At 57.2% G+C, this 15,086-nt stretch overlaps 3 protein-coding genes across 6 annotated transcripts in view; 1 reads left to right on the forward strand and 2 right to left on the reverse strand.

The window, feature by feature from the left end:
* Nucleotides 1–321, forward strand: part of IFT172 (intraflagellar transport 172) — a 39,069-nt gene extending 38,748 nt beyond the window's left edge. For both annotated transcript variants that reach the window (XM_074536242.1, XM_074536243.1), the window contains one exon: nucleotides 165–321. In XM_074536242.1, coding sequence (XP_074392343.1) covers nucleotides 165–254 — 90 coding nt within the window. In that variant the 3' untranslated portion in view covers nucleotides 255–321. The remainder of the gene's footprint in view (nucleotides 1–164) is intronic.
* A 222-nt stretch (nucleotides 322–543) lies between these two features.
* On the reverse strand, nucleotides 544–3,122 carry LOC106630060 (keratinocyte-associated protein 3). 2 transcript variants are annotated; one of them, XM_074536275.1, is made up of 6 exons: nucleotides 2,500–3,122; nucleotides 2,359–2,418; nucleotides 1,695–1,895; nucleotides 1,385–1,519; nucleotides 1,021–1,112; nucleotides 544–898 (listed from the first exon to the last, which is right to left on the reverse strand). In XM_074536275.1, the coding sequence occupies exons 1-5, from the start codon at nucleotides 2,707–2,709 to the stop codon at nucleotides 1,029–1,031; spliced, it is 690 nt and encodes a 229-aa protein (XP_074392376.1). In that variant the 5' UTR covers nucleotides 2,710–3,122; the 3' UTR covers nucleotides 544–898; nucleotides 1,021–1,028. The 2 variants fall into 2 exon arrangements, with proteins under 2 accessions (XP_074392376.1, XP_074392375.1); XM_074536274.1 differs by lacking the exons at nucleotides 544–898; nucleotides 1,021–1,112 and having other exon boundaries at nucleotides 1,695–2,418; nucleotides 2,500–2,974.
* A 56-nt stretch (nucleotides 3,123–3,178) lies between these two features.
* Nucleotides 3,179–15,086, reverse strand: part of NRBP1 (nuclear receptor binding protein 1) — a 30,459-nt gene continuing 18,551 nt past the window's right edge. For both annotated transcript variants that reach the window (XM_074536258.1, XM_074536257.1), the window contains 11 exons: nucleotides 8,348–8,431; nucleotides 8,039–8,097; nucleotides 6,831–6,929; nucleotides 6,617–6,749; nucleotides 6,282–6,384; nucleotides 4,678–4,728; nucleotides 4,451–4,586; nucleotides 4,303–4,356; nucleotides 3,923–3,986; nucleotides 3,787–3,842; nucleotides 3,179–3,614 (listed from right to left, as the gene is read on the reverse strand). In XM_074536258.1, coding sequence (XP_074392359.1) covers nucleotides 3,516–3,614; nucleotides 3,787–3,842; nucleotides 3,923–3,986; nucleotides 4,303–4,356; nucleotides 4,451–4,586; nucleotides 4,678–4,728; nucleotides 6,282–6,384; nucleotides 6,617–6,749; nucleotides 6,831–6,929; nucleotides 8,039–8,097; nucleotides 8,348–8,431 — 938 coding nt within the window. In that variant the 3' untranslated portion in view covers nucleotides 3,179–3,515. The remainder of the gene's footprint in view (nucleotides 3,615–3,786; nucleotides 3,843–3,922; nucleotides 3,987–4,302; nucleotides 4,357–4,450; nucleotides 4,587–4,677; nucleotides 4,729–6,281; nucleotides 6,385–6,616; nucleotides 6,750–6,830; nucleotides 6,930–8,038; nucleotides 8,098–8,347; nucleotides 8,432–15,086) is intronic.

Here is a 15,086-nt window from a genome sequence, read left to right on the forward strand (position 1 = left end):
GCCCCTCGTGCTGGCAGTGCAGCACCCTTGGGGGAGTGATGGTCCCCGGGCATTCACTGCACTGGCAGCGCTGCTTGCTGGGCATCACCAGAGCCAGCCCTGCCTTCAGCCAGGGGCACAGGGGTGCAGTCCCTTCCTGTGCCAAGGGCCGTCTCTCTCTGCAGACATCCCACAGCCCAGCAGGCCAGGATGTGATCGAGTTCCTCCGACGGTGGTGTGGGGGACTCCCAAGCACCAGCTTCTCCTTCCAGTGAGCAGGACTAGGGCAGCTTTCAGGCCTGTTCCTCAGCACCTTCCACATGCAATAAACGTGTTATCTCAGCCCTGCAGTGCTCCTGTTTGCCAGGGGATGCTGGGCCCAGAGCTGTAATCCCCGTGTCCGTGGGTGAGTGCCACACTGGGGCCACAGCTCTGCCACCATTCCTGTGCTTGGGCAGTGGCAGGCACAGGGACAGGCTCACAGAGCAGCTGCACTTCCCTTCCCTTGGCATGCCTTGTTCCCAACCAGCACTCACCTGGCAGAGCCACTTAGAACAGCCAGTGTAGAAAGGAAAAGTTTATTCAAGAAAACTAGAGACCTACACCAAAGGGATTCTTCCCTTTCTGTTCCCTGAGACATCTGAGCACAGGCACAGCCAGCTGCCATGCCTGCAGTGGCACCAGGACCGTCCACCGCCACCACTGCTGCCAGAAACCAAGAACCTGCAGCATACCAGGACGGGCCCAGCAGCTTGGGGCGAGGATGGGAGAGCAGCAGCACCTGCTGACCTGCAGGGTCGGTGCCAGGGGGCTGGTGGAGCTGGGGGCAGGGGGCAGGGCACACCCCGAGCCCCCTGCAGGAGCTGTGACACCACCTTGGCCCCCACCTGGCTGGGTCACAGCGCTCCTGCAGCACCACCTGGGAGCAGAGGAGCAGTGTCAGTGCCGGGCTGTGCTGCTGGGCCCAGCATCACTGACCCCTCTGCCCATGGTCCCAGTTCTGGGGGCTGCTGTGGGCATGGGCCCACGTGGGGCACTCACCTCTCCAGCTACACTGCAGAGTCAGAAATTCCTGCCAGGAGCTGCTGCCTCTCGCGGAGTGGCTTCTCCATTGCTGTAGTTGGCCTGGCCAGCTAGAGAGGAAAATAAAGACACAAAGAAGTTAGGGTGGCAAGGACACATGATGGGCAGTGTTCTCACAAACAAGGAACAGGCCTGGCTACCAGGGGATGAAGAAGAGGGTCCCTCTGCAACTCCCCATGAAGGGGTGCTGGTCTGGCACTGAGGCTGGCTACAAGAGGTTCCAAGTCAGCATCCCCCCTGCTCCTGCAGAGCCTCCTCGTTCCCAGCCGAACCCAGCACCTCACAAAGGCAGCGGTCACAGGGGAGACGGGGAGAGCTGTACCTGCTCTCTGCCATAGCCGTGTGCACAGGGCCCGATGCCGCGGAACACCAGAGCCACCAGGCAGCTCCTGCCCGAGAGCACGGCTTCCGCAGCTGCCAGCAGCAGGGAGAGGAACCAGAGCGCCAGGGCCGTGTCCTGTGGGACAGGGGGTCACAGACCGTGGGCACCGCACCAGGCTGGCTGAACACACTCAGCAGAGACTGTGCGGGCAGCAGGGGAAAGAAGGGGGAGAGAGGGAGAGAGTGAGAGAGAAAAGGCGAGAGGCAGCAGAAAGGAGCTGCTGGGAGGAGCGGGGCTGTGCGCGACTCACGTAGATGCGCGTGGTGTTGAAGGGACAGTCGTTGGTCGCGATGTTTTCACGGGCGTCCAGGGGCAGCGCGGAGCTGTCGCAGCCCCGCACCAGGTGCGTGCCCCGGCTGTGCACCGTGAGGGCGAAGGCGAGCGCCAGCCCCACGCTGCACGCCGTGGACAGCAGGCAGTTGAGCAGCGAGACGCCCAGCAGGGTCCAGTGCTGCAGGCGGCAAGAATGCGAGCGGGATGGCAGGAGCTCGGCCAAGCGCTGGGGCCGCTGCCCCGAGGGGCACCCGGGACCTCCCGCCTCGGCCAGGAGGGCTCAGCCGCGCCCTCGGGTGAGGCTCTCGCACCTTTCGCATCCCTGCACCCCCGGTACCGCCAGCGCCCCTTGGCTCGGGCTCCGTGGGGACCCCCAGGCAGGCTGGGCCGGGGTCCGGGAGCCCCCAGCCCAGCGCCCGCCCCGTGCCCGCCCGCCCTGCGAGCCCCCCGGGACCCCCGGCCCGGCCGCAGCCTCGGCCCCGAAGCCCCTCTGCCCGAGAACGGCGCTGCCGCCCGAGAAACGGCCGAGCGGGGCCAGGCGGCACCGAGCGCCGGCAGCCGAGGCGGAAGGAGCCGCGGGGCCAAGGTCCAGGGCAGCGGCTGCCGGCAGCGCCCAGGCCCCCCCCCAGCCCCGCACTCACCAGGACCGCCCGGGACAGGTTGTGCGACACCAGGATGGCCACGATGCCCGCGGCGATGCTCTGCGGGGAGAGCTGCGCTCAGCGGGGCCGGCCCGGGCCCGCCGCCCCCCGCCCCGCCCCGGCCCGGCCCGCGGCGCTCACCAGCAGCCCCGAGCACACCGACACCACGTTGGCCGCCGCGTACTCGGGGGTGCCGGCGCGGCGGGCGCCCGCCACGTGCCGCAGCACCGAGCCGTGCACGATGGCGCCCAGCACGAGGCTGCCGTGGCCCAGCACGATGAGCCCCAGCCCGGTGCGCATGAGGCGCCGCGGCTCCGCCAGCGCTCCCGCCGCCCGCCGCCCCCCGGCCATGGCCGCCAGCGCCGCCGCCGCCGCTCGCACCGCCCCGGGGCAGGCACGGGCGGCTCGGCCCGGCCCCCGGCCCGCCCCGCCCCGGCCCGCAAGAGGCGGCACTCGCGTCTGTACAAAACAGTTTATTAAAAATAGGAAATGATAGAAATGAGATGCAGGAGCCGCGGCTCGGCCCCGCCGCGGGCCAGGACGACACCGGAGCCCGGGGCCGCTGCAGCCCCGGGAGCCCCGGTAAGGGCCGGGGGCTGCGGGGGCCGGGGCCAGCACACGCCGTGACCCCGGCGGTGCGAACAGTAAACAAAGTGCAGCCGGCGGCGGGAGCGAAGCGCCGGGCGGGGAGCGGGGACGAGCTCGGCCGCCCCTGGGCCCGTGGCGCGGCAATGGGGGGGAGTGACCGGGGGTGCAGGGCTTAGGGGCTCACCCCTGCTTACCTTTAAATTAAAAAAAAAAAAAAAAAGAAAACAAAAAGGAAAGAAAAAACCCATTTCTGTGCTGTGCAAAAGACACTTTGTACAATTCAAACAGAACAAACTCCATGCACATGAGTGGGGCTGCAGAATGCCCCAAGCCAGGCCTCAGCTCCGCAGCACAACCTGGCAAATCCCAACAAAAACAGGGCTGGAAATAATACTGATGCGCAAAGTCCCCTTGAGGAGGCGGGCAGGGAGGACTGTCATGAGCCCAGCCACGGCACATGCAGGATGAGCTTCCAAGCACTGCAGCTGGGGCCTTGCGGCGCCGACAGCGAGGGCAGACACGCATGGTCGCAGGCAGCGAGGCCACGCTGGCTGCCCGGAGCCTCGGGGCTAAGATGACACAGTCACGGCCGTCAGGGCTCCGTTCCGAGTGTAGTAGAACTTGCTAAACGCCTCTTCAAGTAAACAGGTGAGTCTGCTCTGGTCAGCCTGGGCACAACAAGGACAGTGAGGGGTCAGCCCCGTCCACTCAGAGCTGAGAGCATGGCTGGAGACCCCCGGGGCAGGGACCTGGCTTATTCCTCCTGCCCGAAAAGGGCACAAACCATTGAACTCTGAGGAAGGAACACAGGCCCACAGCCCTACCCGAGTCCCTGCTCACCTCGCTGATGAACCCAAGCTGGACCAGTTCAGCTGCCAGCTCCTGGATGTTGTCATCTGCAACACAAGGAAAGGAGTCAGTCCGTGCTCCAGCCTGCTGCTGGCCCAGTGCCCCTGGCAGGGCAGAAGGTACTCACTGGGCTGAAGGTCACAGCTCAAGTGTCGATTCAACTTGTCTTCCAGTTTCAGCAGCAGTGTCAGCTGCAGGGCAAAGGAATTCTCATGAGGAATTGCGGTGCTGCAAGCTGCCATGGCAAGCCTAAAGCAGCCCTAGCAATGCCCCTTGGGATGGGAACCAGCCCTGCAGAGCCCCTCGGGGATCTGACACAACAGCCACAGCCAGCTCCACCCTGAGCTGCAGCTGCCAGCCCCATGCAGGGCCTGCAGGCACAGGCCTGGCACAGGCTCTCTGGTGGCAGCTGCAGCCCTGCAGGGCTACCCCAGGCCCCAGCAGTGCATCAGAGCCACGAGCCCTGCACAGAGCAGCGACTCCCCCTGCCCAGCCACAGAAACCTACGTGGTGCTTCACGCCCTCCTCCACGGACTCGATGTTGCACTGCATCAGCACCACCTGCAACAGAGGCACAGAGCCCTCAGCAGCTGCCCTGCAGCCCGGCCTGGCCACAGCAGTGGGGCTGAGCCCCCCAGCCAGGCTGAGCCCTCACCTTGCGGGTCTCCACCTCGGCGGGCTCTGGAGTTGGGGTTTTCACCGACGGCGGAGCAATGGGAGATTTCACCACCACCTGCTGGGGCTGCTGGGGCCGGGGCATCCCAAAGGCCGTGAGGGGATAGATGCCATTCCTGCAAGGAAGGAGCAGCGTCTCAGTTATACCTCTCCAGAACGTTTCCAGTCTCACACACCATGGAAGGTGTCTTAAAAAATCCCTCTTACCTCACATCCTCCAGGAACTTGTCCAGCTCCAGCGCTGGAGATTGTGAGAAGCTGGAAAACAAAATGTCCTGAGATGAGAAACTGTCTCGCAGTACCATCCACTGGGGTCAGCTGGGGTGCAGTTTCACATCCCCATGTGCTGGGCTGTGTCCACAGGCAGGATGGGCATGGACAGGCAGCCCCGGGTGTGACAAGCTCTTCTCTTCCCTCCAGGACATAACCAGCTGTGTGGGCTGAGGTGAGGCAGCAGCTGTGGCAGAGCCAGCCCCACAGCCCTCACACCTGTGCAGTGCAGTCATCTGGAGGGTGGCCCAGTGACACTGCCCCTGGTGAGCTGTTTCACAAATACCTGCCATGCCAGGTCCCTGGCTGCAGCAAACCCTTGGGGCAGCCAAACCCGTGTCTCAGGGCTGCTCTGAGGCATTCCAGAGATGAGGTAAGGACTGCACAACTGCTGGAAGCCTGACAGGATGTCCTCAAGAGCTTTATGGGCTGCACACCTGCCCCAGCTCCCAGACCACCCTCCAGCCCCAGCAGCTGGGATCATCCTATCCTCTGACACAGCAGCAGGTTCCAACAAAAACTTCCAACTTTTCTCTAGCAGATTAGTTTGCATGGCAGTCTGATGAACCATCCAGAAATGATGCTGACATTTCAAGTGATTGCTGCTTTCTCTCCCTTGTCCAGCACCTCTGAGGTATGGCACCACCCAAAGGAAAGTTCCAGGCTGGCACCCCTGGACAGCCACGCCTCAGAGGCTGACATCCCGTGTGTGTGTGAGCTCTCCTTACAGCTCTGGTCCTTCACTTGTTGTCCTCCATTTTGAAACTGTATCAAGAACATTCCAAAGGGAATTTCACACCACATTTCCTAGCACCAGGACAACTGGAATGACAGCTTTTGGAAGGGTCTCTGTGGCTCAGAGAGCTGCTTATACAGACAGAGCTGTTCTTCCTTGTCACCTTACTCTTGTTCAGCAGCCTGGGCATCCCAGAACTCTGGGCTCCCTGGAAGCACCCTAGGAACACAGTATTCACATCTTAGTCTAATCCCTTGACTGGCCAAGGCTTTGTTATCCAAAATGTACATCACTTTTTTGGATAGCAAAGCCTTGCTCCCTTAGGGGCCACCCCTCCAGTGCCAGCAGTGCTGTGTGCCACTGCCAGCTGCCTCAGCTGCCTCTCCCTGTGCACAGTGTGAGTAAGGTGCTCCATTAGGAGAACACTGAGGAACCCTTTCTCTGAAGTGACAAAGTGACTCCATCTGACCAGTTTGTGATTGGTCAGAGCACTTTCCCAAACTGTTCAGCCACGTTTTGCTGGTGTCTGCTCCAACTACAGCGCGTTCATTTAATCTGTCCATTTGGGGAACAATTCATCTCAGCTGCACAGAATCCACTCGCAGGGAACAGGTGCAAGGTCTCCTTCCACCCAGGAACAGCCCTGCCCAGAAGTGTGTGTGCCCACACAGGGACTGCTCCTTCCCCTGCAGCTCCCACTGGCACCCAGTCAGGGGGAAACACCAACTCTGAGGTGATGGGCAGCACCCCAGTGCCCACACCAGGGCCCCAGCACTGCTCCCCTGGGCACACCGTGGGCACTCACATCATCTTGACTCCTTCCCTGTCCTCGTGGTTGATCTCTGCCAACACTGCATTCATGTCAAGGTTTTTGGTCATTTCTTCTAAAGCATTTTCCGGAATCATATCTATTAAAAAGAAAAGGAGTAACTTGCAGCAATGCAGCTCCTCTCCAGCCTTAGAAAAGCAATGAAAAGGGCGGAGAGGCTCTCAGAGCAGGTGGGACAGCACAGCCCTCCCAGCCCTGTGTCCGACAGGCAGGAACGCGCAGAGCAGCAGGGCATGGGGAGGGCTGTGGTGCCAGCTCTCTGAGGGGCACTGCCAGCTCTGCAGAGCCCTGGCCACGTGTCTGGTACTCACGCTGGTGCCCGACGATGCAGTGAGCAGCCAGCAGCTTCAGCGAGGGCACCTCGAACAGCGCCGGGTGGAAGAGCAGCTCCCGCGCCGTGGGGCGCCGGCCCGGGTCCTGCTCCAGACACTTCTGGATGAACTCCTGCAGAGGAACCTGCGTGAGACCACGAGCAGCAGCAGCAGCAGCAGCAGCAGCGCATGCAGAGCCCGAGGCCGCGCTCACCCGCTGCAGGGGATCCTCCAGCAGCTGGATGGCACTGTTGATGGCTTCCTGCGGCACGTAGGAGGACTCCCCGTTCCCCTGGATCTCCAGCACTGCCATCTGCAAACACAGGGCACAGCCTCAGCCTCCCCTGGCAGTGACAGACTGCAGGGCACACAGGCTCCACCAGACCACTGCCAAGCATGAGATCAGCACAGCCAAGCTGCCTGGGGGAACTTAAGGTCACATTGGGAGAGACAGAGAGAATGGCTGCCTCATTACAACAGCTTGCTCCTGGTACCCGAGACTGCCAGGGAGCCCTGGGAGCTCTGCCAGCAACAACCTGGACAGCAAGTGTCTCCATTTTGAACCTCACAATCCATTGGCCTGTTACTCTGTTTGGCAATTCCATAATGAAGCACGACTGGATCACTGCCAGGACCTGACAGGGTCCCTTCTGGCGGTGTGAATAGCTCTGCATCGCGCAACAAGAGCAAGCACACAACACATCAAGAGTGGGCTCCAGCCAACCACACAGACACTCATTCCCAGCTAGGAAAGGCTGGAAAATATTGCAGAGAGTGTCTCTGCATTCAGCTTCAGTTTTGTTTCCTACAAGTTGTGTCTTTCCACAGTTCTCTTCCTGCTTCACTAATGGAATGTGCAGCACAGGTTGAGGGTTTCTTGTGCTGGCTCTTTCTGACAATTCTTCTCAGAAAATACTCCTAACCACAGCTCCCATTACCTGGACTTGGACCTACTGACTGCAAGGACAGAGGAAGCACAAAGCTGCTATGACCAGGTGTGTCAGACTCACATTGACTGCAACCTCCCTCAGATGGCACAGGCTGGCCCAGACAGAGTGCCAGACTGCAGCTGTCCCCTGCCCCAAACAGCCCAGGCACTGTCACACACATGGACACTACATAACGGTCTGCAGCAGGGACTATTCCCTCCAGCCAGGGAGTCTGACCTCAGGACTGGCCAAGACCCACTAATTCATTACCCATTAGGAATTTGGGAAGAACTGCAAATCCCTGAGCCATTTCCTCCTTAGTGAGGCACTTGGGGGAGCCTCCATAGGGATCCCTCCAAGGCAAAGTGCACTTGGCTCTGAGAACAAAACACATTTGTCACTGAGCAAACCCACCCATGGCCACAGCCCTTGCAGAGTTCTCTCTCTCCTCAGATTCAACATCTCTGTCCCAAAGCCCGTGTCTGACACTCACCTCCAGTGCACACATCCCAAAGGAGTAGATGTCCACAGCAGTGGTGACATTGGCAACTTCTGTAACACAGAAACAATATTGTTATCAGTCAGCTCTGCACGCAGCAGCACCACCCTGCACCAGGCTGGGACAGTCCTGCAGCTTCTCCCTCCTCTGCTACCACAGAACAGAGGAGCTGAAGCACTTCAGCAGGCAAATGGCTCAGGACTGTTAATGTGGCATCTGTCAGGAGCCTGGAACTGAGAACAAGGTGCAGCTTGGAAGCATCAGCGAGGCCAAAAAATGCCCAGGCTTGCAGGCACAGCATACCTCCATACTCTGGGGCAAAGAAGTGCAGGTTCTTCTGCTCCTCACGACAGGTCTTCACGTGGTTGTTAATGGTGTCTGGCGCCACTAGAAGAGAACCAGGAATGCTTGGGATACAGAAACCACACCCCATCCCTGATGAGATCCCAGGGAACGCCTGCAGCTCCAGGCCCGTGGTACCCAAGGGGGCAGAGTGTGGCATTAAGGTACAGCCTTCATCTCTTGTCACCTGCCCCGACACAACACATCCCATCCCAACACTGTTTCCTTGGCAGCTTGGCACCACTCTCCCAGGGCAAACCTGGAGACCACAACTGCTGCTGCCAGCAGGACAAGGTGGGAACAACTCCCAGCACAAATGCCTGACTTCAAACAGATCCACAGCATTTGTCACCAGCAAGTCACTCATTCAGAGCAGCAGCCTGAGGTGCCACTGCAGCTGGTCACAGCTCAGGGAGGATGGACCTACCACACAGCTCTTGCACGTTTCAGGAGGATGCTGGTGCCAAAGCACCTCCAGACAAGAATCAGGCCAAGCTGCTGAGGGAAGGGAGGTGACGACCCAGACAGCAGAACCTCCCAGCAGCCAGCAGCTCCACAAACCACTCCCAGCTGTGGGGAGGAAATAACTTGCAGCCACAAGAACAGTGAGCAGGGCATAATTATGGACCCCCATGAAAGATAAGCCTTTGGGACAGCCACCTCTGCAGAGACTGCAAACAACTCTGAAACTAAGCAGCTGTCTGCCAGGGAGAAACACTGAGGAGAGCAGGGAGCACAGAGCCACCAGCCATTAGAAGCTCTGCTGTCACACTGGAATGTGCCCAGTGCCAGTCCCATGTCCCACCTGGTCACCCCCTGGACAATCACCATCAGAGATGAATTTTAGAAAAAGGTTCAGCCAAATCCAGTGTCTGAGCAGGACGGGTGGAAGGAAGAGGTGTGAAGCACAGCAGAGGGTAGGGCAAGCAACCTGTCCTTGACCAGCTGAACTCAATCTGGGCACTCAACAGGCACTCCTGCAGGAACATGCTGTAGCTGGTCAGGCTTCTCAAACCCTCAGGAATGTGCAAAAGGAGGTGGCCAGGGTAAGCGGGCAGCCTGTGTGCCCCCTGGGTGCTAGCAGTGCCAGCCCAGGAGGCAATGGTGGCATTCCTTCCAGCTGTGCCCTTGGCAGGTTCAGCAGGGCTGCCTGGGCACCCGGCCCTGCTCTGGAACCCTCCATGCTGCAGAGGACACCTCCCTCCTGTGCAGTGTCCATCTCACAGCCCATCTCTGCCTCTATCCTGCACTCAGAACTTCCCCTTGCAGGCAGCCAAGGCCTCCTGTCCCACAGCCCTGCTCACCTCCTGCAGCATCCCCGGGCTATTTGGGCTCTTGAGAGCACACAGAGCAGATCTGGACTGCCCTGTCAGCCAAGGGCAGTGCCTGGCCAGCAGAAAGCAGGGGAAGCAGTGTCAGTGAAAGGATCAACAGCTGATCTCTCAGATTGTCCCGGGCTTGCTGTGCAACCCAGCAATGGGATTGTTCCACCAGGGACCTAAAAATTATCATCTGAGCCAAGACCACCCTCTGCACTGTGAGGGGGCGAGCACAGGGCCAGGAGAGCTGTGAGGCCACACAATCATCCATCCCCTGCACTCATCCCCTGCACTTCCACTCCTGCAAAAGGGCACAAGGCTGCACAAACCCACAGCGCTACAGTTTCCTTTCTCTGCACACAGCCATGACAAAAGCTCTTTTATTAGGGAGAGCAAGGCCTAGAAAATAAGGAACTAGGAAGTTATTTGGCCTAAAAAGAAGCATACAGCCATTAAACAAGGAGTCAAACAGGAAGAAGTGTCATATTTATGCTGATCACAGAGTAAAAGCTCCCTACAGCCCTCAGATCTGTATCAGGGACTGCAAACAGTATTTGCAAAATGTTTGCAACACTGAGTCACCAGAAGGAACAGGATTTTATTATTTCTGGCAGTTGAGTATCGTTAGCTGAGAGAGCAAACAGATTCAGAGTATGAAAAGTTCACCACACACTGTTCCCAGTGCAGGTGGAGCTTACACACATTTGCACACATGCACTGACATGGCTTCCAGCAGGAAACCAACCTCTGCCAATGCACTGCCCATGGCTCCCTCCAGAGAAAACACTGCTGGAGCAGCACCCGTGGCACTGGCAAGGGAGAGGCAATGTCACACAAAACTGGAGAAGGCAAAGAAATTAACACAGAATCAAAGTCATGGCATGGCTCTTGTGGGGAGAGACCTGCCCAGGTCACCCTGTCCAACACCCTGCTCCAGCAGGGACACCCAGAGCTGGCTGCCCAGCACCATGTCTGGGTGGGTAACTCCAGAATGGAGGCTCCATCCCAGCCTTGGGCAACCTGCGCTTGTGCCACACCACCCTGAGAATGCCCAGCTCCAGAGGGACCAGCTGGGCCCCAGCCTGTGCTGAGGCCTGTGCTCCTGTCCCTGCCTCACCTGCAGAGCCTCCCTGCAGGTGATCCCCACCATTGGGGGCTGCTGGGGGCTGTCCCCAGCCTGTCCCTGTCCCATCACAGGCTGCTAGGGGCTGTGCCTGTCCCCAATCTATGGGGGGCTGCACTGAGCACAGGGCCAGGACCATCCCCTCCCTCCTCTGGCAAAGTTCTGCCCAATGCAGCCCAGGGCATCATCAGCTACTGGCTCCCAGGGCCATGGCACACACTCCTGTCAGGGAGCCTCAGAGGGACAGGATCACACTGTGCCACGTTGCTCATGAAGCTGCAAGTAGTATTTTTACATTTAAAAGATTACTTAAGAGCTCTAAGCTGACGTGTCTGACCACATGCATTACATGGAAGCAGAAAGTAGAAGTAGGCAGAGCAGGAAAAACAAGAACAGATAAAAAAGAGCTGTGAGATTAGTACCTGTCAATCCTGGCTGCATGCAGGCTCTCAAACAGTGACTTAGAAGCTTATTGGCACTTTAGCTGGAATAATTCATTATACAAACAACTTCATCCCTAACAAAGTGTGTTGGGAGATCTGCAATCTGCACCCAAAACCAAGTTCCACATTCTAGACCAGAAGAATGAAGGTTTCACTGACCATACAAACAAACCCTGCTTGGGCTGCACCAATGCAATATCGCTATGAAGAAAATGTACATGTTCACATCACAGTGCAAGAATTGCATGCAGTCAGAAAAACCAAGAACAGACACTCACTGAATGCTACAGACTGAGCTACTCTGGAGGAGCCATCTGCTCCCAGAGGACAGATGTGCACTGGAAAACAACCCGTCACAAACACCACTGTGAGGATCACCTTCTGCTGTGAGCAGCTCTGCCTAACAGAAGCAGGGACTGAACCAATGTAAATGTACACTCTAAAATGCAATTGGGGCCCACAAAATGAAGAATTTCAAGTACAACTTTCCCAAATTTCCAACTCCTCATCTTTGAGAATCATTGTTCCATAACGTGCCAAGGGAGCTGGGGAGGTTTAAACCCGCAGCACAGCTCAGCCTGGGAGCAGTGCCAGAGTGCCCACAGAGCTGTGAGAGAGCTCTGGAGAGCACAGCCCAGCCTGGGAGCAGGTGCCAGAGTGCCCACAGAGCTGTGAGGGAGCTCTGGAGAGCACAGCTCAGCCTGGGAGCAGTGCCAGAGTGCCCACAGAGCTGGGAGGGAGCTCTGGAGAGCACAGCCCAGCCTGCTCAGGCACAGCCAGCACCGCAGGCTGCCCCTGCCTGTGGGCGCCTCAGTGATCCTTTCACAATGGCACAAAGGAGCTCCCTGAACTGCTGAGGCTCACAAAGCCTTCAACCCAAGGGCCCTGGAAGGAACAGACACCTGCAACTGCTGTCTAATATGAGAATGGGTGAATGGAGACCTGGATGACTACAATTCACATCCCCACGCCCACTGGGAGTGTCACATAAAAGCGGAGAAAAAACAGAGCTGAACAAAACTGAAGCAGCAATGCTTCAGTGCAACACAGAAATAACAATGACCTCAGAAAATGGATGTTCTACAACCTGGAGCACTAAACAGAGACATTTAAACCTTTTAAAATGTCTTACTTAACTGAAAACAACAACCAGTCTAGGTGACCATAGTTTTCTGGTGTTTGCATGGATGAGGCCAGTCCCAGCAGCACACAGGGTACTCTGAGTTAGGGGAACAGGAACTAGGAGCAAGAGCTGGCTTTTAAACCTTCTACAAAACAAAATGAGTTTATCACTATCACAGCACACAAGGAGGAGAATCTTTGCCACAAGGCCACCAAGGTGACCAGTTCCTCCCACTAAAGTGGACATTAAAAATGCCACCAGCCTCCCCCAGACACTGAACACAGGGCCAGCAGGAGTGCTGGAGCCTCCAGCAGCACAGAACCCATGGATGGCACTCTCCATGGCTGCTGCTCCTGCTCTAACTCTGTGCTCACAGGAAAACCCAGGGCAACTCTCTGGAGCTCTTTCTGCCTCTATGGTAACCACAGCAGCAGCCACAGCACTGCAGCATTGCATTGTACCAGCACCATCAAAATCAACCTCGTGCTGTTCGACCCAGCCTGTCCAACAGCTCCTCATGAATGAGCCAAATGAGAAGTGCCTTCACTTGGAGACAGGCTTTTACACCAAGAGTTTCACACACAACACAGACCCATGGCAGTCAAACCTCTAAAAGGAAATCCAGCCCCCTCAAAAAACTAGCCTGGATCCAACCTTGAACTTTCTGCTATATAAAAGTTCCACTCAAAATGACTTCCTTGCCCAATCTCTTTCCCAGCAGCATGTGTAGTCACAGAAAAATCTTATTATGAATTTCTGCCTTAGTTTTGCCAAGTTTCTAAGGAACCAAAAATGTTTGGCTTGACAGACAATGTGCTCGACTCACACATAAAATTGTACAGTTAGAAAAGCTAAACTACATCTATTCATGTTACATTTCCTAAATCAATGCTAACATACCATTTTTATGGCAGATTTTTTTAATGTCTGATGACTTAAATTATCCATTATTTTCCTTTTAAAACTACACCTGCCATAATTGAAAAAACAAAAAAGCCAGATCCAAGATATCCTACTAACCTCTTATTTCTGCATCTCCTCAGGTGTCTGTTAAGAATGTGGAAATCAGCATGGTATTTAAAGATCAGGCAACAAAATCCAAGGGAGTGAAGTGATGACTAAAATAAGATTAGTTATGAAAGCATGTCACTCACAGCCTCACCAGCTCAATGCTCAAGCAAAACACGAGCCTTACACCCTAGATTCAGTATTTTCAAACCCAAATCACTGCTCAAGATTCAGTGTTTTCAAACCCAAATCACTGCTCAAGATGCCCAGCTCTCATATCAACAGCACCTCCTGGTACAACAGTGTTAGAACAAGTTCACAGTCCAGGAAAGCTCAGTGTTCCAAGGCCATCTGATGCTGTTCCAGCACAGGTGAGACACCACAGCATCTCCTTGTGCCTGCAGAGTGCTTGTCCAGGCTTCTCCTGCCCTTCCAGAACCAGGGCCCTTGGTTCTGCTCACAGGGGTGCCTGATTCTGGAGGAGGGGCTGGCCAGCCCTCAGCCTTGCTGCCCTCAGGCCAGGCTCAGACTCAGCCCCGGGCCTCAGGCTCAGCCCCAGGCCTCAGGCTCAGCCCCGGGCCTCAGGCTCAGCCCCAGGCCTCAGGCTCAGCCCCAGGCCTCAGGCTCAGCCCCAGGCCTCAGGCTCAGCCCCAGGCCTCAGGCCCAGCCCCGGGCCTCAGGCCCAGCCCCGGGCCTCAGGCCCAGCCCCGGGCCTAGCCCCGGGCCTCGGGCCCAGCCCCAGTCCGGTCCCCACTCTGTGGGCTCGTTCCTGGCCCAGTTCTCTGGCTGCTGCTCTGCCACCCTGCAGCCATCACCAATGACACCTGCCCTGCCTCAGGCCTCCAGCCCTGACCACATCCCCATCCATCCCCTCAGCCACTCCAGACTCCAGCCCTGACCACATCGCCATCCATCCCCAAGGACACCTGCCCTCCAGCCCTGACCACATCCCCATGCCCTCAGCCACTCCAGATCCCAGGCTGAGTTTCCAGGAGCCTCTGCCCCGCTGGAAAGGGGCACAGCACATCCTCCTGCCAGCCTGGAAGGCACAGAGCCTGTCTGGTCAGGCCCTTGCCTTTTCTACCACTTCAGCTGATGGTTGGTAGGTTCCCAACTCAGTAGAAACAAACTCTAACCATCGAGAATAACCCTGATGGTAAAAAATAAAATAATTATTTTAAATGTAAACACGGTGTTCTATGCAACAGGATTACAAACTGCAGCACTCAAATCCTTCTCTGGCTCCCACCAACCCAACTCCCTCCTCATATGCACACATCTCCCCAGAACCAGAGATCTGTCTGGGGAAACGGCAATAGCCAAGCTTACTTCAATCCAGGGACTCATTTGGGGCAGGAGGGATCTGGCCATCAGGAGCCAGACACATTCACTGAAACATTCATCTTAAACCAACACATCTAAGGAGTTCAAACTACAAGCAAGCAATTGGATAGCCAAGCACACAGTGGGGGCTAGTCCAGGGCTGGGCCCCAGCCAAGGGCAGCAGAGCAGCAGCAGGGAAGAGCCTGATGGACGTGGGAAGTTCAGCTGGGAAGAGCTCAGAACAAGGCATGGCTTGTTGACATGCAGGAGCTGGCATGCACGGGGCCCGTGGACTAGCACACGCTAAGAACACGGAGAGGGAGAAAACTAACAACCAGGAGACTTCACAAAGGGCAGTGCT

The sequence above is a fragment of the Zonotrichia albicollis genome, chromosome 3 (assembly GCF_047830755.1).
Source record: "Zonotrichia albicollis isolate bZonAlb1 chromosome 3, bZonAlb1.hap1, whole genome shotgun sequence".
Taxonomy (NCBI): domain Eukaryota; kingdom Metazoa; phylum Chordata; class Aves; order Passeriformes; family Passerellidae; genus Zonotrichia; species Zonotrichia albicollis.

Bases quoted from the DNA above. Each gene is read 5' to 3' on its own strand.
- LOC106630060 (XM_074536274.1), bottom strand. From the start codon at position 2,709: ATGGCCGGGGGGCGGCGGGCGGCGGGAGCGCTGGCGGAGCCGCGGCGC. The intron at 2,419-2,499 runs GTGAGCGCCGCG...CTCTCCCCGCAG, and splicing joins CGGTGTGCTCGGGGCTGCTG to AGCATCGCCGCGGGCATCGT.